This window comes from Scyliorhinus torazame, chromosome 17 (assembly GCF_047496885.1).
Source record: "Scyliorhinus torazame isolate Kashiwa2021f chromosome 17, sScyTor2.1, whole genome shotgun sequence".
Taxonomy (NCBI): Eukaryota; Metazoa; Chordata; class Chondrichthyes; order Carcharhiniformes; family Scyliorhinidae; genus Scyliorhinus; species Scyliorhinus torazame.
The window spans coordinates 169,380,981-169,406,251 of NC_092723.1; the positions used below are offsets into that span (position 1 = coordinate 169,380,981).

The 25,271-nt window shown below is 49.1% G+C and overlaps 1 protein-coding gene across 5 annotated transcripts in view; it reads right to left on the reverse strand.

Annotated features, from left to right (window-relative positions):
* Window positions 1-25,271, reverse strand: part of cacna1ha (calcium channel, voltage-dependent, T type, alpha 1H subunit a) — a 455,001-nt gene that overhangs the window by 21,010 nt on the left and 408,720 nt on the right. For all 5 annotated transcript variants that reach the window (XM_072481633.1, XM_072481630.1, XM_072481632.1 and 2 more), the window contains exons 28-30: window positions 22,809-22,887; window positions 22,366-22,487; window positions 12,002-12,331 (exon numbers count right to left, since the gene is read on the reverse strand). In XM_072481633.1, the coding sequence (XP_072337734.1) occupies window positions 12,002-12,331; window positions 22,366-22,487; window positions 22,809-22,887 (531 nt within the window). The remainder of the gene's footprint in view (window positions 1-12,001; window positions 12,332-22,365; window positions 22,488-22,808; window positions 22,888-25,271) is intronic.

Here is a 25,271-nt window from a genome sequence, read left to right on the forward strand (position 1 = left end):
GGGTGCCCAGGTGGCATTGCCAGAATGCCATTGGACACTGCCAGGGTGCCCAGGTTGGCACCGCCAGTGGTAAGAATTGACAGAGGTTTTAACTTCCCAAAGGAAATAAACTGCGATACATATGGATCAAAAACTTCCTCTGTAAGGAAACGACGATGTATCCACGGATGCCGGGACACTCACTGGTAGAGGAGCTGCTGGAGGCGGGCGAGGTGGGAAGGGGAACTGCGGGGAACTGTATGGCCGATTGTTGGAAGTGGCATGCAATCCGAGACAAGAGAAAAAGGAAGAACTAGGGATAGACATACGATGGGGACTCTGGATCGAAACACTAAACAGGCCAAACGCTGCCACCACACACGCAAGGCTAAGCCTAATCGCGCATAGCGCACCTGCCCAGAACCAAAATGAACAGGTTCTTCCCGGAGTTGGAGGAAAAATGTGAACGGTGCCAGGGAGGCCTGGCCAACTATACCCACATGTTTTGGGCCTGCCAAAGACTGGTTAGTTCTGAACAACCTTCTTTGAGGCAATGCCCAAGGTTGTGAGGTGAAGGTGGAGCCATGCCCAAAAGTGGTGATCTTCGGGGTCTCAGACCAGCCAAATCTCTTCATGGGAAGTGATGCACGATCAATTAAACTCAAAGACGAGGTTGGAACATAACTGAAGGCTTTAATAGACTAGATCTGTTCCCCAGCAGCTTTGGTACAGAATAAGGGCTGCTGGGATGGCACCGTTTCTTATACCCCGCCTGTCAGGGCGGTGCTACATACCAAACAGCCAATGGTATCTCCTAGGTTTACCCAATGGTCTACAGCCTCTCGGGTACTGCAATACCTGATAATACCACATTCACCCCCTGTTTAAAAAGAGTCCGGCGGGGATGGTGGCCAGTGGTTATAATTGCATTTAACATGGTATGATCAGATATGGAGGTACCGTGATACCTCCTTACAGGGTTGTCGAGAATATTTACAAGCGTGGAAGATATATACAGTCAGTGTTCATTTACAGTTACAGTGAAGCAATCAGTCGGTCGGGTGGCCTGGTCGTCCTCCTGGATCGTCTGAGCCTCGGTGGTGATTCTGGTGGGGGTCCGGGCGTCTGCGACTCCGGGAGCGTGGCCTCGGCCTCCATGGCAGCTTCGTCACCCCTAGACGGCGCTGGTGGGACAAGCGGTTGACGCGAGAGGGGGCGCCTGTAGGGGGCGTCGGTGGGTAGGAGGGCCTAGGCAGGAGCGGCGGGAGGACTGACCCCCCCTGTGAGGTGCTGTGGAGGGGGCGGGAGGGTGGGGGTAATGGTTCGGGTGCGCGTGGGGTTCCGGCGGGCGCCAGGTCCCGGAGGGAGACAGTATCTTGCCAGCCGTCAGGGAACGCCACGTAGGCGTACTGGGGGTTAGCGTGCAGCAGGTGGACCCTCTCGACCAACAGGTCCGACTTGTGCGCCCGCATGTGCTTCTGAAGCAGGATGGGTCCGGGTGTCACTAGCCAGGTTGGGAGCGAGGTCCCGGAGGAGGACTTCCTGGGGAAGACAAGGAGACGTTCATGAGGTGGCTGATTGGTAGTTGTACAGAGCAGCGACCGGATGGCGTGGAGGGCCTCCGGGAGGGCTTCTTGCCAGCGGGCGACTGGGAGATTCCTGGACCGTAGGGCCAGTAGAACGGTCTTCCAGACCGCTCCGTTCTCCCTCTCTACATGCCCGTTTCCCCGGGGGGTTGTAACTGGTCGTCCTGTTTGAGGCGATGCCCTTGCTGAGCAGGAATTGACGCAGTTCGTCGCTCATCAAGGAGGACCCCCTATCACTGTGTATGTACGCGGGGAACCCGAACAGTGTAAAGATACCCTGGAGGGCCTTGATGATGGTGTTTGCAGTCATGTCGGGGCAGGGGATGGCGAATGGGAACCGGGAGTACTCGTCAATCACGTTCAGGAAATACGTGTTGCGGTCGCTGGAGGGGAGGGGGCCTTTGAAGTCCATGCTGAGGCGTTCAAAGGGACGGGAAGCCTTTATCAGGTGCGCCCTCTCTGGCCAGTAGAAGTGCGGTTTGCACTCCGTGCAGATTTGGCAGTCCCTGGTGACTGTCCTGACCTCCTCGCATGGAGTAGGGCAGGTTGCGGGTCTTAATGAAGTAAAAAAAACGAGTGACCCCCGGGTGGCAAAGGTCCTCGTGGAGGGCTCGGAGGCGGTCCACTTGTGGGGTGGCACACGTGCCGCGGGACAGGGCATCGGGAGGCTCGTTTAGCTTCCCAGGACGGTACAAGATCTCGTAGTTGTAGGTGGAGAGTTCTATCCTCCACCGTAAGATCTTGTTGTTCTTTATCTTGCCCCGCTGTGCATTATCAAACATGAAAGCCACCGACTGTTGGTCAGTGAGGAAAGTGAATCTCCTGCCGGCCAGTTAATGCCGCCAATGTCGCACAGCTTCTACTATGCCTTGCTCCTCTTTTTCGACCGAGGAATGGCAAATTTCTGAAGCATGGAGGGTACGGGAGAAGAAGGCCACGGGTCTGCCCGCTTGGTTGAGGGTGGCGGCCAGAGCTACGTCGGACGCATCGCTCTCGACCTGGAAGGGGAGGGACTCGTCGATGGCGTGCATCGTGGCCTTTGCAATGTCTGCTTTGATGCGGCAGAAGGCCTGGTGGGCCTCCGTCGACAAGGGGAAGGTTGTGGACTGGATTAGGGGTCGGGCTTTGTCTGCCTAGTTGGGGACCCACTGTGCGTAACAACTGAAAAACCCGAGGCAGCGCTTCAGGGCCTTGGGGCAGTGAGGGAGGGGGAATTCCATAAGGGGGCGCATGCGTTCAGGGTCGGGGCATATAACTCCATTTCGCACTACGTAGCCGACGATGGCTAAAACAGCGCCTTACCGTGTCGGGGTGTATAAAGCTCTCCGTGCTCTCAGAGTCGATCAGGCAAAATGTCTCGTGGCCGTTGATGAACACCATCGTCGTTGCATTGTCCGAGGTCAATTTTGGTCCAGCGTTACCGAGGCCAGATGGAGCAGTTGCGGGTTGTGATCGGGCTGCGTGTAGTCGGCATGCTGGGGGCCTGGTGCCCCATCCAAGATGGAGTCTCCCATGGATTGCACACGGTGGTCGGGGATGGACAAAATGGTGGTGGGGAAGGACAAAATGGAAGCGCCCATCCGTACAGCGTGGTGTACGCGGGGCAAGATGGCCACGCCCGTGGGTCGGACGTGGGGATGCTTCGCCTGGCCGCAGTAGAAACAGCAGGGCCCGACGGAATTAGCAGGCCGTCTTACAGCGCAGGCCTGCGGGGACACGGGGAAGGTCAGTGGGGCTGCCGCTGCGGGATGCCACGCAACCCAGGGGGCCGCCGCGCGGTCGGGCGCATAGGACTGCACGTTTCTGGAGGCAACATCCATGGACCCTGCCAGGGCCCGTACCTCTCTCAGTCCCAGGCTGTCCTTTTCTAAGAGTCTTTGGCGGATCTCTGAGGAGCTCATACCTGCTACGAAGGCACCCCGGATAAGACGTTCCGTGTGCTCGCTGCCCGAAACTTGCGGGCAGCCACAGTTTCTGCCCAGCACCAGTAGCAGAAGGTCCTCCCCGATGCGCTCCACTTTATTAGGTCCCTCCTTTGCACGGCCACAAACCAGACCCCTCATGACTGTTTGTTTGTTTTCCCTAGGGGAGCTACCTCAGGGGCCTCGCTTCTGCCCTGGCTGATGACAACGGGTTCAGTCCTCCTCCGAAAACATGTTCGGAGCCATAAGTCCGACCCCCTGGTATAGCGGGTCCAGCTCCTGCACTCCAACCCACTCTATGCGTACGTCGAACACCCCGATGGCCAGCAAGATACCGTCTCCCTCCGGGACCTGGCGCCCGCAGGCTCGAACACCACTCCAACTACTGCATCTCCCACACTATGTCCCGTCCAACCTCCCATGTTCAGCGCCCCCACCCCTATATGGTTCCTATACTCCCTCCCACCCGCCGCACCGGTCCACAGGTATGAAGCTCCGGAAGAGCCGCTCCCGGGGTGTCCACGCCTGTGCCTGCTCTGCTTCCACAGCCACCCGAAGCGGCTGCAACACCAATGCTTTGGCGGTCGCAACGTACGATCCGGGCACCGGACCGACTGAATCTATGAGCCTGTCACCCCCGCCGGACTTCATTTTTAAACAGGGGGTGAATGTGGTGAATGTATAATTACTGATAATTCACCAGTGCACTGTTATGTTATTAACCCTGTGGGCTCTACCTATGGGCCATTGTGTGGCTTCACCCACAGGGGTTATGTTGGGGCATGTACGGGCTCCGCCCATGGCTCCACCCCCTTTACAGGAAGTATAAGAGCTGCTGACCTGCGGGGCTGCCTTCAGTGTTGTACCGGTCACAGGCAGGCTCAGTTCTAAGCTGATTAAAACCACGGTTTACTTTTCCACGTGTCTTCGAGTGAATTGACGGTTGCATCATTACTATAATTTTACCTTGATGGACACAAAAATTCTCTACTTGAATCAGGGTCTTTAAAACTGCAAATAAAAATGATTGATGTTTAAATCTTTGATCTATTTAGGGATTTGTTTAACAGAAAGACCCTTAACTGAAACTAAACCGCAATGCTTTCTTTTTTAATAATCTTTATTATTGTTACAAGTAGGCTTACATTAACACTGCAATGAAGTTACTGTGAAAATCCCCTAGTTGCCACATTCTGGCGCTTGTTCGGGTACACTGAGGGAGAATTCAGAATGTCCAATTCACCTTTTGGGATTTGTGGGAGGAAACCGGATCACCCGGAGGAAACCCACGCAGACACGGGGAGAGTGTGCAGACTTCCCACATTCAGTGACCCAAGCCGCGAATCGAACCTGACACCCTGGCACTGTGAAGCAACAGTGCTAACCACAGTGCTACCATGCCTCAAAGTGAGGCATGACAGTGCATTGATGATGTATTACGTTTTGACCAGTGATAACCTGACGATGAGTAAGCTAAGACAATGAGTCCTGTTGAGGTATTCAGCTATGGGAAGCTCATCATCTGAGCCCAATGCTATCAAGACAGATGTTCAGTCGCTCACAATTTAGCAAGGGGTCATTGCACAGTAATCAGTTTGAAGAACTCTGGCTGATTTTACTTCTCTGTAGCACTCGGGCTTAGGCCAATCACAGTACCTACCCTGCTGTGTTTATTTGGGATCGAACATCAGCAATTGTGACTTTGTAATGGAAATACGTGACAACATCAAAGTCTGCATGAGGTAGTGATCAGTCCTCTGCTCACTGAGCCAGTTAGCACTTGATAATGTGAAATCTGTAAATCAAAGCTGCTTCTTCAAAGAGCCTTATTGGAAGTGAACTGCATACATTACATTACACTGTTGCAAATTACCAAATCATTTGACGGTAAAAAGGCCGATTGAAACAAGAAACAGCATGACTGTATTGTTAAACAGATTTAAGTATTTAAGTAAAGCAATGGGGCATGGTCTTGTGCAGACACAAGCACATTTATCGTGTAGGACTTTATTTCAGGGCAACAGGCTGCAGAAAGTAGACAATGCAATCTATCTAGGCTGTAATGTGATTTAGTTTAGGCAGAGATAACGGGTGTAATCTAGTAATGGCTGCTAAATCGCATGAATGGTCAGAAATGAGATTTGCACCAGCAATATCTCAATTTGAGACCTTCCACACCCCTGCTGGTGACGTAATCAGGTTCACCGCCCAGAAAGGACGTGAACCTGATTTCCGTATATTTTAATAAATTAACATGTAATTATTGGGATTGACGCCTAACGTCTGCCAACAAAGTTTCATTCCCCCCCCCCCCCCCCCACCCCCCCCCCCCCATTCCCCCACCCCCCCCATTCCCCCACAACCCTCTACCCATCCCCTCCACGAATCCCAGCAGAGTGACGTCACTCTGAAGCAAATCACTACTGGTTTTCAAACGCAAAAACTAGTCATGATGACCACTCTGAGGGCAAAAAGATGCCTGGAGCATCCAGGAGTTGAGGGACATGCCTGGGCATTGCCCCAAGGCACCCTGGCAATGCCGTGGGGTTACCCTCCACCATTGGTTAGGTCGCCTTCTGCGTTTGGGAGTTGGGGGGGGGTTCCCCTTATCTGTCGAGGCATCCCAATGTTCATGGGGGGAGGCCATGTCCATGGGGGTGTGGGGAATGTCTTTTGGAACAGAGGGTGGCCTTAAATTTAATTTTGAGTTTGGGGCTCCGTTTAAAATGGCACCCGGTCAGATTCCTGATGTTGCCAGTGTGTTTAGGCCCCTGGCTGTGTGATCCTCTCCAGCACTCTGAAATTACACAGTGCCATTAAATCAAGCAAGAAAAGACATCTGTGAAGCAGGTGTGTTTCACACAGCTTTTCTCATGTGATGCAACACTGCAATTTTATTTTGGTAAGATTGCATCCAACATAATTCATGAATCTTGGAACTAAATATTTCTAGCTTGCTCTCATTTTATTTTGCATTAAGTCTCAACTTTAGATAGACGTGGCTTTGTTAATCCTCAACTGGTATGCGAGATTGAATGTTCCATTGAGGACAAAGCATTTCATCCCTAAAAGTAGAAACTGGGAGCTATCATGTGCTTCACTTCTTATCGCCTCTGCTGCTCTGATACTTTGGAAGAAATCTAAGCTCTACTTTCTTGCCAACTAAAATGAGTGGTAGTGATGACAATGAAGATGTGGATTTAAAAGTTGAATAATTGTAAAATATATGGGATATTATTTTCATATTTAATTATAAAACTTATCTATATTATCATAAATACAAAACACAGTTCCTAAGTATCATAATGTCAAATAGAAATGCAAAATAAATTCACAACCTACGGCTGCCAGCTTTCAATATATATATAATGGCCCATTTATGGAACTGGAAATGGCCCAGTAAATAGCCAGTTTCTTTGGTCCCGAATGCCCACCACTTACAATGGAAGACGAATTCAACATGTTTACAGGAGCAAGAGTTACCCAGGTGCAATTCTTACAAAGCTACATTTGTGGTTTTGTAAAACTGGTTGGGTCGTTCACTGATAAGGGGAAGAATGTTTCGACAAACCAGTAAGCAGAGGTCTGAACAGCAGTCTTTACCAGAGGGCTTTGCCAGCATCAAGGTGATGCACCCAAAGCAGCAGGTATCACTTTGCCACTGGGACCTCGGTTGCCCCGCCATTGAGAGATTTACTTTTCATGTCTGATGCCGCCATACTGTTTCTCAGTTACTGAAGGAGAGGGAGGGAGGGCGAATTGAAGAGGGCAGGGAGAAAACTGAAAAAAAAAAAATCCCATCCACAGATTGATGGAATGACTCACACACAGCGAATCATTGAAAAGTATTTTTTGTAATTCAATTTATTTTTTTAGGAAATACAATTTGTTATGGCATTTGTAATGTCAAACTAAAAATAGTAATTGAAATTGTTATTGTTTTATTTTGGAGTGCTTGTTCTCTCGTGCTACTTCAGTTGGCAAAAAAAGTTTATATTTATGGTGTATAAAGTCTGCTGCTATTAATTCTTCATTGAGAGTGGCTAATGGCAAAATGCTATGCCAAAAACATTAGGGGCATACCCATCTGTATGTTGAATGGCTGAGATTATATTGATATAAAACCACTGGCATAAAGCATCAGACATAAATCAATATGACATTTCTAATCTGCATACTGATCAATAGAATCTGAAATGGCCCAGGCTCATTCAACTAACAAGCAGAGGTATACTTTGAAAATCACTATTTCCTTGATGTAAGTAACATTCAACTGGAAAATTGGGTGAGCTCCAATGTTCCAATTCAAGAAAGTTAATCCCACTATTTAATACAGTTTGGAGTTTAATGGCAAAAATCAAGTTAAGCTCAGGTTTGACCTGATTCCCAATTTGAATTTCTGGTTTAGGTTCATTTTATTTTATAAATTTAAAGTACCCAATTCATTGTTTTTCCAATTGAGGGGCAATTTAGTGTGGCCAATACACCTACCCTTGCATCTTTGGGTTGTGGTGGTCAGGCCCACACAGACACGGGATAAATGTGCAAACTCCACACAGGCAGTGACCTGAGGCCGGGGTCGAACCTGGGTCCTCTGCACCATGAGGAGGCAGTGCTAACCACTGTGCCCCATGCCACCCCTGGTTTAGGTTCATAATCATTAACAAAGAAGTAGAATGATTTTTTTGTGCGAGGCGGGAGTATTCTAAAAAAGGTATATTGGGCACGATTCTTCCGTTTCAAAACTATGTGCTCACACCAGCAGATAAACCGGAGTTTCGAGGGGCAGCCCAAAGTGCAATTCCATGACACTTGGAAAAATCTTTTGGAAATCGATTTTCTATGTCATTCCATGGCACATTGGGATCCACACTGCAACTCAGAGGGGCAGAATCATCTCCAGACAGGTCCTACACCTCTGATATTGGAGCGCCCTTTTCAATTAGCTGCTGCATCTCCCCCAGCCACCGACCACCCCCCAACCCCATCACAGGAAGTCTGCTTCTTTGATCTTGAGGAAAGAACAGGTGTGGGGGCCGTCCCTCACTTTCCAGGAAGCTCAGGAGAACAAAGAGGCAGCCTCATAACAAAAATAAGGTTAGAGCAACAGCTGCTACCCTGAGCTAATGGATCCCTGCAGGGCAATAAAGATAAACAATTTGGTTCTACCTTTGATGGTCCAGCAAGCTGTCAATCACAAAGCTTCTAGCAAGCAATGGAATGTGAATTTCAATGTAAATAATCCAGCTCAAAGCATTCAGCCTCCTCACCATACACACTGACTTCAATACTTCAAAAGACGATGAAATTGACTGAGTGAAAGTCACTTCAAAGGTTTCAACCACTTTAAGGCATAACTGTCCCCCTCATCTCACAGTCTACTTGGCATACTGACAGATTTTCAAATGGTTTAGGGGTACAGATAAGAACACCTTCACTTTATTATGAGGAATGTGTATTTCTGAGATAATGAGTGACTGTTTAAATTGTATAGGGGTAGAGATAAGAATATTTATTATGGGAAAAGTACTGACTGTTTAAATGATCGAAGGCTAGATCAGAACAGTTCCATTGAATTAGGAACAAACATTATTTTTTACATACTGAGTGACTGTTTAATGGGCCTAAAGTCAAAGGAGTCCCACCTCAGGGAAGACCTTTGACCTAAGCCCCTCCAGCCCAACACAAGCCGCCCTGACCCCAACATCCCAGGAAAGACCCACCCTTGTAACCCTATTGTTGGGAGGGTACTTATCACTTTGCCACTCCTCGCACTGTAAACCGCCAGGTCCACGTTCCCCAATACTTGCACCAATTCACATGAGCGGGACTCTATCCTTTGGGGGGGGGGAAACATCCCAGCTGCCTTGTGGATAGTGCATCCTGCCCGGCAATGACATGGAAAATAACTCTAATTTTGCATGCTCCCATTTAGTCAGGATGGGAAGCGCGATTGTGCCATTGGGAAACCCGCTATGGCCGGCGGGGTGGGACCAGAGATATGGGGCGGGATTCTCCGCGAACCGGCGGGATGGGCTGTATCGGCGCCGAGGAGTGGCGTGAACCACTTCGGCGTCGAGCCGCCCCCAAGGTGTGGGGCTAGGCCGGCGGCGGAGTGTTTGGCACCACGCCAGCCGGCGCGGAAAGGCTTGGCGCCACGCCAACCGGTGCGAGTTGGCGCATGCGAGGGAGCGCCAGCATGTGCTGCCGTCATCCCAGTGCATGCGCAGGGGGTCCTTCTCCGCACCGGCCGCTGTCAACCTCCACAATGGGAAATAGTGCCCCCATGGCACAGGCCCGCCCACAGATCGGTGGACCCCGATCGCGAGCCAGGCCGCTGTGGGGGCACCCCCTGGGGCCAGATCCTCATGCGCCCCCCCCGCCCCCGAGGACTCTGCAGGCCGCCCGTGGAGCCAGGTCCCGCCGGTAAGGACCTGGTGTGATTTACGCCGGCGGGACCGGCCGAAAACGGGCGGCCACTCGGCCCATCGTGGGACCAGCGCGATTCCCGCCCCCGCCAAAACCCCATGCCGGTGAATTCGGCAGCCGGCGGGGGCTGGATTCACGCTGCCCCCCGGCGATTCTCCGGCCTGGCGGGGGGCTCGGAGAATCCCGCCCATGATTTTGCCCCGTTGCGGGATTCTTTGCCCGATGGGTATTCCCAGTCTTAGAGGTTTGGGGCAGGTCAAATCACTTTATCTTCATCTACATTTATGTAGATTTGGATTCTCCAGTCCTCTAACTGCGTGTTTCTCAGTGGCCCACCATTCACTGGCAGCGGGAGTTTCTAGTCTAGCCGTCTGTCAATGGGATTTCCCATTGAAGCCACCCATGCCGCTGGGAAACCCATGGGTGGGTGCGTTGCCTGTGGGAAAAGAGAATCAGCCCATATACAGTTATTAGCCATGGCTCAGTGATAGCATCCATACATCTAAGTCACGTTAAATGCAGGTTGAAATTCCAGTCCAGAAAGCACAAAATGTAGGCTGAAACTCGTACTGAGGAAGTACTGCACTATTGTAGGAGCTGTGCTTTGTTTGAAACATTAAACCAAGAACCCATAGGTATAAAGGATTCTATGGCACTATTTTGAATAAACATTAGGGAGTTATCCACAGTGTTCTTGTCAATATTCATCCCTCAACCACTAAAACATTATCACATTGCTCTGTGCAAAAACATTGATATTTCCTTCAGTACAACTGGAACTAAATTTATTTCTTTTTACATTTTTTTTACAATGAAGGGACAATTTAACGTGGCCAACCCACCAACCTGCACATCTTTGGGTTGTGGGGGTGAGACCCACGCAGACACAGGGAGAATGTGCAAACTCCACATGGACAGTGACCCGGGACTGGGATCGAACACGGGTTCTCGGCGCCATGAAACAGCAGTGCTAACCACTGCACCACCGTGTCACCCTACGACTGGGAGTATATTTCAAGGAGGTCTTTGTTCTCACAGGCTGCTTTTCAACATCCCAAGATTGCGAAAGTCGCTATTATAAGTGGAAATCTTACTTTCTTGACTTTCATGGCACTATCGAAGAAGTTACACAAGTTGAATTTTCCCCAGTCCTGCAGACCTGATTTTTCAATTACGATGGGGGCTCACATCAGACCTGCTCCGCAACATGTTCCCACCTCCGTGCACTTTTACTAGAGGCAAACACTCAGCACCAATGGCAGCCTGTCTTGCAGCAGTGGGTAGCCAATGAAATCACTTTATGGGGAAATTAATCCAGTTTGTCAAAATGGATGGAAATTTTTCTGATGGCACACGATGGCCCAGAAATTGAACAGAGGTGGTTTTGCAGTGGTGGGTCTGAGCTATGAATCATGTGAGGACTTTTATAAAGTGCTGGCATTAAATTACAGTGCACGGGTCCCCTAAGCAGAAGACAGAACTACAGTCAATTCATGGAGACTGATAGATTTGCAAAAATGACTCTTGCAGCAATGCCATCTATTGCCCTCCTATGAAGGTGATGCTTCCACCCACACTGTAGAGGGGGCCAGCAGCCCTCCCCACAGGCTGCGCAGAATGGACCTCCTGATGTTGTAACCCAATTGCTGTCCTGGAGGGGCTCCTGGAAGCAGCTTTTTAATTGGCAGCCTTCAGGAAGATGGCACCCAATATCCTGCCATGGAATTGAGCCAATATCAGGGGCGTCATTCTCCGCCGGCGGGAGTCTCCGTTCTGCCGGCGCTCGGGGGTTTCCCGACGGCGTCGGGGTGCCCCACAATGGGAAACCCCATTGACCGGCCGGTGTTACGGAGACTCCCGCCGGCCGGTCGGCGCAGAAATGTGGCGGGGCGGGTAGGAGAATTTCGCCCCAGAATTGTGACATGCACAGGAAAATTTCAGACCAAAGTGTGATTAATTTGAAAACAGCACCACTTTTGCAGTGGTACTCTTGAATGTGTTTCAATGATACTCCAAGTATTTGACAGACAAGATTGTGAGTAATTTCTCCCCATGCATAAAATATTTAGTCTAAATCACACTCACTGTTAATTGTTTTACATGTACTGGTGATTCAAGTCTTATTGACTCCTGGCTAGCCTCTGAAGCTCTGCTATCAAGGATAGGGGTTTGCCCGATGTTGCTCGTTGATGCTCCTTGGGCCCGTGACATTTCCAGCTCTATTTCTGCATCAAGTTCTGCATCCTCTTTGGCTTCCTTGTTGCTCTCCTCCAAGTGTTTCATTAGAACTGCGACCACAACATTGACCAGCACAAACTGAGCGATTAGAACAAAAGTGACAAAGTACACAGGAGAGAAGAAGGGGAGGTATGTGAGGCAGTGCCTATCCTCACTTCCACATTCTCGCAATGTATCCTGTGGAAATACAGAAGGGCAAAGAATAATTTTTTAGTAACAACTTAAATTTATGTACCACCTTCAACATAGCTAAATTTCCCAAAGTATTCAGAGTGGTGAAAATGGATCGTGAGCAGTGGTGGAGAGCTCAGGAAGGTGAGCGCAGAAACGGTTTGGTTTTGATGGGGCTTTTGATGTGGGGAGAGAGTTGTAAAGGTGAGCAATTTAACAATAGGTTGGGGCTAAGATAACTGAAGACCTTGCCACTGAGGGCAGAGAGTAGAGTTCAAAAAGCACAGGGTACATATCAGCACATTGGAATGGAGGAGGTTTCAGAGGTGGGGTCTTGGAGTTTGTAAACGAGGAGAAGGATTTTGAATTCAGTGTAGTGAAGGGCAGGGAGGATAGAAGTAAACAGCAGCAAGTGTTAGTGTGAGGTAGGATGCACATGCATTATTTTGAATTGAGTTCCAGTGCATGGAGGATGGATGATGAGAATAGATTAGGAATATGCAAAATGTGTGGGGCTCTTATTTCCCACATAAATGCAAAATAATGCTCTTTTTACTCTTACCTGCGAATCATAAACCATATTAATCTGCATTGATGCTGTAAAGATAATCTATTCAATGAATGTAATCATTTTACTGTCTCCAGCAATATTCAAATTATGTCACAATTCTACCTTGCAATTAGACTGGACAATATAAGACTTGAAAGTATTCTTCCTCTCAAGGTTATACCCATAAACCAATCACATTTCATTAATGCAACCTATGACTCCACCAGAACTCAGTTAGCAAATTTGATATCTATTGGTACTCAACTATATAATCCGACATTTATTCAGTATTGTTCTAATTTGGATCACTCTTAAATAACCTACTCTGCATTTACTTCGACTAGGTGACTCGATTAAGAGCACTGATTGCTGTTTTTTATAATCTTCTTAGGACACTGAGCTGAGCATTTATAAACCACCTCTTCCTGTGGCTCATGTGTCCAGTTCAATCATAATTACAGTAATTTTACTGAGATCTGTGGCATTTAAAAAAAGAAAAGCCTCATCTCTTGTGAAGGTCATATTGTATCCTGTGCGCACACTGCACATGCAGGGGTCATTATTTTGAAAGAAGATTAGTAGTTCAAATGACCACAAGGTACAGTAGTACAGTTTCATCCCTATCATTTCAGAGCTCAGCTAAAACCTGTAGCTTGAGATAACTGTGCAGTGATATTGAAGATGTAATTAACTATAATTTTTCAAGGCAAGGGCAGCCCACTGCATGAATTTTAGCAGAATAATAAACTGAAAAGCGAGTTGAGAAATAGAAAGACTAGAATCAGCTTTATTTCTGCAGTATAGGGAGGGGGGGGGGGGAATATCAGCCCCTCACTCTCTGTAGCTAGTTTGTGGATTTAATACCGTGCAAAGATCGCAATCTACCCGTGGAATATGATTAGGTTATTTTTGAATTTACATCAAGTTCTTTGGTACGGTCCCCATAATTGTGCCCATCTCCTTTTGAACTATCATCCCTGTCAATTTCACAAATACAGGCTTAAGCAGCGTGCAGTTAAACCTTACAGCAGGCCTGTCAGAAAAATCATTGACTACTCAATCAGAATATGCTATAATTGACAAGAAGGTTCGATAGATCAGTTTAATGCATCTTTAAAATACTACTTGAATTTAATATCCAGATCAAACATGCTTGCTCATATTTGGGTGGAAGTGTTATAAGCATTATACTACTTCCCCAAGAAGGTCCTGAGAATTGGTAACCAACAGTGAAAAAGCAAAGTGAATCCTTTTGTGACATACATTCCCTTCCTTTAAGTTTGTATATTACTCCAAGACTGAGACCTGGTGAGCAGTCCCTATCTATATTTTTGTCAATGCTGTTCTGTATCCAAATGGAGGGAATATCCCTGAAAACTGTCTGTTGCCTTGCCCTTCAGTTTCTTTTTCCTCCTTCTTGGTGGGCTGCCCTCTATTGCTCTATTTCATGCCTCTCCCAAACAGCCCAGCTGAGGTCAGATAGTCACTGTGAAGAAAATCTAGATATAATCCCAGATTCATTGTTTAGCATCAATAAGCTACGCTCATCTGGAATGTATCTACTCAAATAAAAAATAAATAGAATGATCGACAATCAGCCATATATCCTACCGACTCAAAGCATTAAAATGCAACCACATTGGGTGTGATTTAACCACTGCATTGCGCCCCGCTTAGATCTGGGGCGCCAGTCAAATAGCGGGAAAGGCTATAATTTTTAGCAGGAAAAAAATAGTGAATCGGTTTGCCACCTGACCGGCCCTCTCCCAAAGGTGAGTTCCGGATCGCGCCCATAAATGGCGAGCATATCATACACCCTCATTTGCATTAATTTCTATCTCATTAGCGAGATTGAAGTCGAATGCAACGGACTCCTGGGACTTAACCTACTCCCCAGCGAGAAGTCATTTAGTACTCCTTTCTGAAAACACAAAGTTGGTGCAATGGCTGCTGACAGGATCTGAGGAGGTGAGTAGCCATTTCCATTTTTCAGCATGCAGCTCAAGGGCACACACAGGGGGGTTGGGCTTGATCGGGGGCTAAAGTGTTCCAAGTCGGGGGGTGCCCTCGGGGGGTGCCTTGACTTCAGGAAGCAAAGTACTGTACACACCCCTGTCAGCATCAACGGGGCCGAGGTGGAAATGGTTAGCAGTTTCAAATTCCTAGGGGTGCACATCTCCAAAAATCTGTCCAGGTCCACCCACGTCGACGCTACCACCAAGAAAGCACAACAGCGCCTATACTTCCTCAGGAAACTAAGGAAATTTGGCATGTCCACATTACCCCTTACCAACTTTTACAGATGCACCATAGAAAGCATCCTATCGGGCTGCATCACAGCCTGGTATGGCAACTGCTCGGCCCAGGACTGCAAGAAACTTCAGAGAGTCGTGAACACCGCCCAGTCCATCACACAAACCTGCCTCCCATCCATTGACTCCATCTACACCTCCCACTGCCTGGGGAAAGCAGGCAGCATAATCAAAGATCCCTCCCACCCGGCTTACTCACTCTTCCAACTTCTTCCATTGGGCAGGAGATACAGAAGTCTGCGAACACGCATGAACAGCCTCAAAGACAGCTTCTTCCCCACTGTTACCAGACTCCTAAATGACCCTCTTATGGACTGACCTCATTAACACGACACCCTGTATGCTTCATCCGATGCCAGTGCTTATGTAGTTACATTGTATATGTTGTGTTGCCCTATTATGTATTTTCTTTTATTCCCTTTTCTTCTCATGTACTTAATGATCTGTTGAGCTGCTCGCAGAAAAATACTTTTCACTGTACCTCGGTACACGTGACAATAAACAAATCCAATCCAATCCAACGACAGCTGCTGCCTGTCTGTCCTACCAAACACTTCCAGGACAAAGCTCTGCTCTTGGTTCTCTGCTGAAGGTCACTTTAACTCCGTTTGATTGTGAGCAGCCTCTAGCTCCACAGCTGAAGGCTATTGCGAATGAGGAATTGGCCTAGTTAGTTGTGAGAGCACTTCATTAACATGAAGGGGTTCCACTCCCTGAATGTTCAACTCGCATGTGACCACCATCTCCAGATCATGCACATGTGTGCGTGCATGACAGCTACATTCTGGTACACTTGGAGATCCCTGGTGTCTTCAGAGGACCACAATAGGATGACAAGTTGGTTCTTGGGGGGATAAGAGGAACTTGCTGAGGTCCTGACTGGTGAGGCCAGTGCGGAGGCCAGAGACCGAGACTCGATATAACGAGGCCCATGCTGCCACCTGTGTTGCCTTTGAGTGGTGCATCAGACTGCTCAAAATGTGATTCCGGTGCCTGGACCGCTCTGGTGGCGCAATACAGTACACCATCCAGAGAGTCTCCCGCTTTGTGGTGGTATGCTCTGCCCTCCATAACCTGGCACAGCAGCAATGCGGCATGATTGAGGAGGAAGAGGAGGAACACGCGGCCTTGTCTGAGGAGGCAGTGGACCAGGAGGGGATGGAGGACGAACCTGAGGGTAACATGCAGTAGGAGCTGCAGGATAGAAGACAGGTGGCAGTAAGGGTCAGGCATGTCCTGAGGACCAGGGAGGCCATCATCCTTATCCAATTCTCATAGGACGAGGCTTTGTATGTCAGCTCCTCCCTACCCCCATCCCTCCTTTCCCCTACACTCCCTCTCCCCAGCATTCCCCTCTTTCCCATCCAATCTCCTCTCCCCCAATCCCTCCTTCCCCTCCCCCTACCCGCATTCCCCTCCCTCCACGGAATCCCCCCTTTCCACCCAATCCCTCCCTCCCCAAACCCGCATTCCCCTCGCATTCCCCTCCTTCCCACCTAATCCCCCCTCCCCAATCCCTCCCTCTCCGAATCCCCCCTTCCCACCCAATCTCTCCCTTCGTCAATCCCTCCGTCCACTGCATCCCGCTCCTTCCCACCCAATCCCCCTTCCCCAACCCTCCTTCCCCCAATCCCTCTTGCCCCAATCCCGCTACTTCTCCAAATCCCTCCTTCCCCCCAATCATCACCGCATCTCATCATTCTCCTGCTTCCCATCCAGTTCCCTCCTGCCTCCCCCCCCCTTTCTCGACCATCTCTGAACCCCCAGTGACTATCCTGTTCCACTCTCCAAGGGTCTGTGTAACATCACCCAGGTTGATGGGCCTGTGTTGGCATCGTCAGCGGGTCAACATGCTAGGCAGGAGGGTGATGATAACTAGTTGTGAGGTTAATTCCAGTGCTCCTCAGTTTATGCCAAAGTTGGCCAGGGCTGCTGTCACTGGCATTGCCATGTCACCCTGTTCTGTCCACTGCTCTTGAGAGGTGCCAATGTCAAGAGATGGCGGAGGGATTTGGAAGAACTGGAGACCACCGTCATCTCCTTGGTAGCAGGACCTATATTGGCCTCCACCGCTTCCTCCTCCCTGATGTTGCCCATAGGATCCTAGGGGTGGAGAAGAACCGGAGTGGTTTCAGAGGCTGCCAAGTCTTCTGGATTTGCCAGTCCTGGCAGCTCCCCATTGTCTGCACCATGGTGTCAACGCCCTCAGCAATGCTTCTCAATGACTGGGCCATGCTCTGATGTGCCTCGGCAATGTTCACCTGTGTCTGGAACATGTCCCTCAATGACTGGGGCATGATGTCGAGGCCGTTAGTCATGATCGTCACAGACTGAGGCATGCCTTGGACACCACCACTCAAGTGCTCCAGGCCTTCCACTGTGGTCGCTACCCCAGCAGAATTGACCTCAGTGCCCCGCATTGTCGGCATCATTTCCTGTGCCCGTAGTTTTGGGACTCCTCAATTATTAATAATAATAATAATCGCTTACTGTCACAAGTAGGCTTCAATGAAGTTACTGTGAAAAGCCCCTAGTCGCCACATTCCGGCGCCTGTTTGGGGAGGCTGGTACGGTAATTGAACCCGCACTGCTGGCTGTGTTCTGCATTACAAGCCAGTGATTTAGCCCACTGTGCTAGACCAGCCCTTGGCCAATTGGCCAAGAACTCACCAGAATGTTGTTTCTCACCTGATACTCACCTGAATATCACGGCTGTGTCCTACCATCTGCATCAGCTCTGGGATAACCTTGTCCAAAGACTCAGCACCTGACTAGGACTCAGCTGAGACCTGGAATCCAGCAGATGTCTGACTGCTGACTCCCTTGGATCTTCCTGTCTCCACCTGATCTGCATCAGCAACTGTGTGGTACTCGCTAGATTGTGCCCCAGACACCTGTCCACTAATGTCGCCCACCAAGGTGTGTCTCTCTGTGCTGGTGGAAGGTGGGGGTGATAGCTGTGAGGCTTCGATGGTGGTCTCCTCGGAGGGGTGGTTTGGGAATTTGGGGGGTGGCAGGCGGGACTGATGCCAGGTGAGATGTGGTAACTTACCCTTGCAGCTTGGCGGATGTTGGTCATAGAATCCCCACAGTGCAGAAGGAGGCCACTTGGCCCATTTAGTCTTCACCGACCCTCTGAAAGAGCACCCAACCAGGCCCAGTACCCCGCCCCATCCCTGCAACACCAGAACCCCACCTAATCTTTGAACACTAAGGGTCAATTTAACATTGCCAATCCACCTAATCCGCACATCCTTGGATCGTGGGAGGAAACAGAGCACCCGGGGGAAACCCATGCAGACACGGTGAGAATGTGAAAACTCGACACCGACAGTCACCCAAGGTCTGAATCAAACCTGGGTCCCTGGCGTTGTGAGGCAGCACTGCTAACCACTATGCCACTCGATATTGGAGGGCCGTCCTCCTGGTCATGCTGCCAGGTGTTGCCACTACCTCCGAGGCGGTATTGGTGACCCTGCCGGTAGATCTCTGACCCTCTCGGGAGAATAGGATGCCCTCTCTCGCAACAACGGCGTCGAGAAGCAGGAGTAGGTCTGCGCGCTGCCATGCGCTGCCATGCCTGTGTGTTGACAGGGAGTGAGTGGTGAGGGAGTGTTTAAAAGCAGCTCCCCCTTGTTGTTTTTTAAATGTATTTTATTACAAACATGTATCAAAACAGGTTACAGTGAATAAACATCCCGGGAAACATACTTTCCAACAATAATCTATACAGTCTGTACAGCTTTTCCCCCTTTTTCACCCCCCCTCCCCCATGACCAACAGCCCCTCAAACATGGTCACAAACATCCCCCACCTGAAGAGTCCATTAACTCATACTTTATCTTCTTTAATCGCAGGAAGTAAGCACAGGTCACCCAACCATGTTGCTACCCCCGATGGTGATGCCGACCGCTACTCCAGTAACATTTTCCGCCGTGCAATCAGAGAGGTGAAGACCACAACATCGGCCTTCCTCCTCTCCATCAGCTCCAGCTTCTCAGAAACCCCAAATATCGCCACCAAAGGGTCCGGGTCCACTCCCTCCTCCACTATTCTGGCTAAGAACGCGAACACTCCCGCCCAGACTCTTCCCAATTTTTCACAACTCCAAAACATGTGCGTGTGATTCGCTGGCCCCCGCCCACACCTCTCACACTCATCTGCTACCCCCTGAAAGAACCCACTCATTCTCGCCCGAGTCATATGCACCCTGTGCACCATCTTAAACTGTATCAGGCTCATCCTTGCACAAGAGGAGGTCCCGTTTACCCTACGCTGTGCCTCACTCTATACTCCCCAATTGATCTCTCTCCCCAACTCCGCTTCCCATTTCTCCTTGATCTTCACCACCCACTCGCCTCCCTGCTCCCCGAGCCATTTGTATATATCCCCAATTCTTCCCTCCCCTTCCACATCTGGAAGCAGCAGTCGCTCCAGCAGGGTGTATCCCGGCAACCTAGGGAACCCCCTCCAGACCTTTTGTGCAAAGTCGCTAATCTGCAGATATCTGAACTCACTCCCACTCGGCAGCTCTACCCTCTCCCTTAGCTCCTCCAGACTGGCAAACCCTTCCTCCAAATACGGATCCCTCACCTGGACTCGCCCCACTTCCCTCCACCTCCTGTATACACTATCCACCCCCCCTGGCTCAAACCCATGATTCTCGCACAGCGGCGTTAGCACAGACATCCCTTCCAGCCGAAAATGCCTCCTTAACTGAATCCATATCTTCATCGCGGAATGCACCACCTGGCTCCCTGAATGACTATTCGGAGCCATTGGCAACACTGCCGTCACCATAGCCCTCAAATTAGACCCCTTAAAAGATTCCTTCTCCATCCTAACCCACTCTACCCCTTCACCTTCCCACCACCGCTGCACCTTGTCCACATTTGCCGTCCATTAATAATGAAGCAAGTTCAGCAACACCAACACCCCCTCTGCTTTGCATCTGTAGCAGGGTCCTCCCAACCCTCAGCATCTTCCCTGCCCATACAAAGTCAGAAATGATCGTGTCCAATTTCCATAAAAAGGCCTTTGGTATAAAAATCGGAAGAGCTTGAAAGATAAACAAGAACCTCAGCAGAATATTCATTTTTACCACTTGAACCCTCCCTGCCAACGTTACGTGCAATGTATCCCACCTCTTAAGATCCTCCCGAGCCTCCTCCACGAGCTTCATTAAGTTCCACTTATGGAGCCCCGTCCATACCCTCGTTACCTGAATCCCCAAATACCTAAACCTATCCCTCGCTACTGTAAATGGCAACCCCCCTAAATTAGCCCACTGTTCCAGCTCATTCAATGGGAATTCCTCGCTTTTCCCTACATTCAGCTTGTACCCCAGCGCAAACAGCAGCGGCGACAGCGGGTACCCCTGCCTTGTACCCCTGTGTAAGTCAAAGCTTTGTGACTTCATATCATTCGTCCTCACCCTCACCCTCGTACCCATGCCACAAATCTCGGCCCAAATCCAAACCTTCCCAAAACCTCGAACAAGTACTGCCACTCCACCCGATCAAATGCCTTCTCCGCGTCCATAGACACCACCACTTCCGGTACCAGAGCCCCCGATGAATTCATCACCACGTTCAACAGCCGCCTTATATTACTCACGAGCTGCCTGTCCTTCACAAAGCTTGTTTGATCTCCTGCTACCATCCCCGGGACACACTCCTCCATCCTCCCTGCCAACAACTTAGCCAATACTTTCACATCCGTGCTCAATAGTGATATGGGCCTCTATGACCCACGTCCCACCGGGTCCTTCCCCTTTTTCGGGATTAGTGTGATTACTGCCTGCGTCATCGTCTCCGGCAACTCACCCTTCTCCAGTGCTTCATTAAACGCCCCCAACAAATGTGGTGCCAGGTCCGCTGCAAATTCCTTCTAAAATTCTGCCGGGTACCCATCCGGCCCAGAGGCCTTCCCCGACTTCATACCCCTGATACTATCCAGCACCTCCCTCAGCCCCAGGGGCTCCTCCAAAGCCTGACTCTTTGCTTTCTCCACCTGGGGAAATTCCAGCTTGTCCAGAAACCGCCCCATGTTCCCTCCTCTCCTCCCGGGTCTGCCTCACAAAGTCCCTGATAGTACTCCCTAAATGCCTCATTTATCTTCCCTGGCTTTGACACCACATCCCCAGCCACAGTCCGTATCTTCAATATTTCCCTGGACGCAGCCTGCCTCTGCAGCTGGTGCACCAGCAAGCATCTCGCTTTCTCCCCAAACTCGTCTTGCACCCTCCTTGCCCTACGCAGTTGCCCTACCGCAGTTGTCAGCCTGTCAAACTGCCCCTGCAACATTTTCCTCCTCGCCAATCCCTTCATGGTGGGCACCCTTGAATATTCCCTGTCCACCGTCACTATCTTGCTCACAAGACTGTCATGTTCCTCCCTCCTTTCCCTATCCGCATAAGCCTTAAACAAAATAAAGCTCCCCCTTGTTAGTGGCGAGAAGCTTTGGGCAGCACAGTAGCATAGTGGTCAGCACAATTGCTTCACAGCTCCAGGTTCCCAGTTTCGCTTCCCGGCTTGGGTCACTGTCTGTGCGGAGTCTGCACGTTCTCCCCGTGTCTGCGTGGGTTTCCTCCGGGTGCTCCGGTTTCCTCCCACAGTCCAAAGATGTGCAGGTTAGGTGGATTGGTCATGCTAAATTGCCCTTAGTGTCCAAAATTGCCCTTAGTGTTGGGTGGGGTTACTAGGTTATAGGGATAGGGTGGAGCTGTGGGCTTGGGTAGGGTGCCCTTTCCAAGAGCCGGTGCAGACTCGATGGGTCGAATGGCCTCCTTCTGCACTGTAAAATCCATGATCTATGAAGCTGAGGCGCGAGTCTGGTGACTCAGATGGCGAGAAGCTCGTGGGGGCTCATTTCCAGCGCTAAGTGCCGTTAAATACGGATCGCGTTCTCGCCAACGCGGCCATCAAGAAACACCTGTCAAACGTGCCCAACAGTACACTTTTCCGTTAAATCGTACCCTTTATTTCAGAATATTGCATCTTAATATATTTCCGAAGATTCTGGGTAGATATTGATAATTATTTGTGAACAAAGTAAAGTGAGTTGAATATAAATACTGATAAATTAGATCATTTAATTTCATTGGATATTCTAATTAATAGGTACCTGTTGCATTATTAATGCTTGAGCTTAACAGTTCAGTGGAAGTAATTACATACCTTCATTATTCCATTCCAGTTATCACCAGTAGAAACACGGAATAAAGTAAGAAATGCCATACCGAAATTTTCAAATGTTGCATGTCGACTCAAGCCTTCACAAGGATTTTCATCATTACAAACTGAAAAGCAAAATAATACAATAAAATTATTGAAGACTACTAAAATGTGGTCTTACTGATAATTCTCTTTTATTTGAATTTCCATTGTTTTGTGGCAACCTTTTACTGGGACATATTTTAAAAGGGAGAATTAAATTAGATGGATTTTCACATTTAATGTTTGAAATATTTTATTTTTAAACAGTACCCATCGAGCAGTTTAACTAAAATAAATGATCGTATGTTCTTGTATGTAAGCCTTTATATAAACCACACAAATTACAGATACTACTTATTGCTCTTGGCGGCTATAACAGGAATATTAATCAAATAAATTCTCACCCAACTTTCCAAAGAGCTCAACTCCAAGAGCCGCATAGATAAAAAACAAAAGCATGAACAATAAGCCGAGGTTTCCAACCTGAAAGGCAAAAAAAGGATATTTTGTAGAATGCAGAGCGATGATAGCATTAATGCACAGAAACTTGTGGCATCATTCCAATGTTGTAGGGTTTTAGGAAAAAATGCAACTTTGAGGATAGTTGATATCTCTTTCAAGGAGCTAGTACAAACAAAAATGGGCTGAATAGCCTCCTTCTACAGTATAAGATTTAAAAAAACGAGGTCACATAATTATTGAAAGACAAATTTCTTCTGCTATATATATATATATATACATGGAAAATCTGATCATCAAATAAATGAAAATACAATGCAAGGCCTTTTGGCCCCTCTGTGCTGGCACTTCAAATGGGCTCATTGTGACAACAAATCCCAGAAGCACTACAGGAAGGAAAAGTTGTAATTTCTTACAATGTCTGTGGAATATGTAATTGTTTTTAAGAATGTTTAAAAAGGAGGTTTAAGAGTCTGCATCAATTCTAAAGGAATCAATTGTCATTTTATTAAATAGTAAGAAATACTGGTCCTTGTGACCTGGTGACCTTTGACCTGGAAGCAATACCAACAGGAAGAAATTTAACATATGAAAGCTGTGTCGCTGGCAAACACAAAGGAGAGCTACAGAAGAAAGAGAACTGCAGCAGGGGAGGAACAGAGAAGCCACATTTGCACAAAGCTAGGAGAGTAATTGTTATAACCTGCCTACTGACGATTGGCTGGGGACTAATGATTATCCCACAATCCTATGGGAGTATGAACTTCCCCAATGAGGGGGGGCGGAGAAACTCCTACTATAAATAAGCTGGCCAGTCCAGGAACCAGGAGGAAGGAGAAGGTAGCAAGGGAAGTTACTGCTACTGCTATGTATATATTGTTATAGTAAATAAACTTTATTATTTTGTATCCTTAAAACTCGTGCTGGATTCTTCAGGGCCCTTACCAAAACTGGCGACGAGGATGGGATTGTCTCAGCATCGTCCGATTCGGCAGTTTGCGCCCGGTGACCCAGTATTCGTGCGGAATTTTGCTGGTGGTGCCCAATGGGTTCCTGGGGTAATCTTTCGCCAAACGGGCCCTATATCGTACCAAGTGCAAGCCCAGGGTCGTCTCCAGCGAAAACATGTAGACCACGTCCGGTCCAGAAGATCATCCCCGCAAAAGATTCCCCGCCCCCGGAGCTCAGTTCAACAGCGGCAAAGACCAGAAACAAGGGAAGGTAGTCCTCCAAATCTTCCACTGGTGCCTCACTCAAAGCCTGCGCAGGTCATGACGGGACCGAATGGGGACAGAGACGCTGACATGACGGAGGCAGCAGACTCTGACTCCGAGATGGAGACACAGGATGAATCAGAGGGGGAATCCTCAGGTCCACAGGCCGTGGATGTACAACCGCGCCGTTCATCACGGAAGCGCCGGTCTCCGTCTCGTTATACGCCGCCTGATCCAGCGCCGCGTGCAAATGGCGTCCGGCCTGCAGCCAAACGATTTCGACGCCTCCCTTCGCCAGGGCCTACGGTGGATTCCTTGGACTTTGGGGGGGAGGGATGTTATAACCTGCCTACTGACGATTGGCTGGGGACTAATGATTATCCCACAATCCTATGGGAGTATGAACTTCCCCAATGAGGGGGGCGGAGAAACTCCTACTATAAATAAGCTGGCCAGTCCAGGAACCAGGAGGAAGGAGAAGGTAGCAAGGGAAGTTACTGCTACTGCTATGTATATATTGTTCTAGTAAATAAACTTTATTATTTTGTATCCTTAAAACTCGTGCTGGATTCTTCGGGGCCCTTACAAAAGTAATATAGTTAAAATAGACAGGAAGCTGAAGACAAGGTTAGAACAGAGATCATATACTGAGCAATTCAATGCCAATGCTTCAGTTTTGCCCGAGCTGACTAGGCAATTTAATGAGGTTTAATAAAGGAGCCTGCTAAATCAGTCTGGGGATTCTGTATCATTAAAACTGTCATGAACCGATCTAAGACGTTCTGCAGGAGTGTGCTGTTTTGGTGACAATTGTCTCCAGGGACTTGGATTGAGTAAAGCTCCTGTTTCAGATGACTCAAAGAGCAAATCCATTGAGTGAAAAATTGAGAGATCCTGGGCGGGATTTTCCGAGCCCCCGCGCCGAAATCGGGATCAGCGCAGGGGCGGAGAATGGGCGCTTACGCCGAAATCTGGTCCTACACCGCTCCTGCGATTCTCCGGTCCCCGGAGAATTACCACGAATCGCGCGCAGTCTACGCAGTCGGGGGCCATTGACAGAGGCCCCCGCAGCGATTCGCCCAGGACAACTGGCCGAGTTCCCGACGCCGTGATTCTAACCACGTTTTGCTAGGAACAGCTGGTGGAAGCTGCGGTCGTCCTGGTGGGGGGGGGCGGGGGTATCCTTCACCGGGG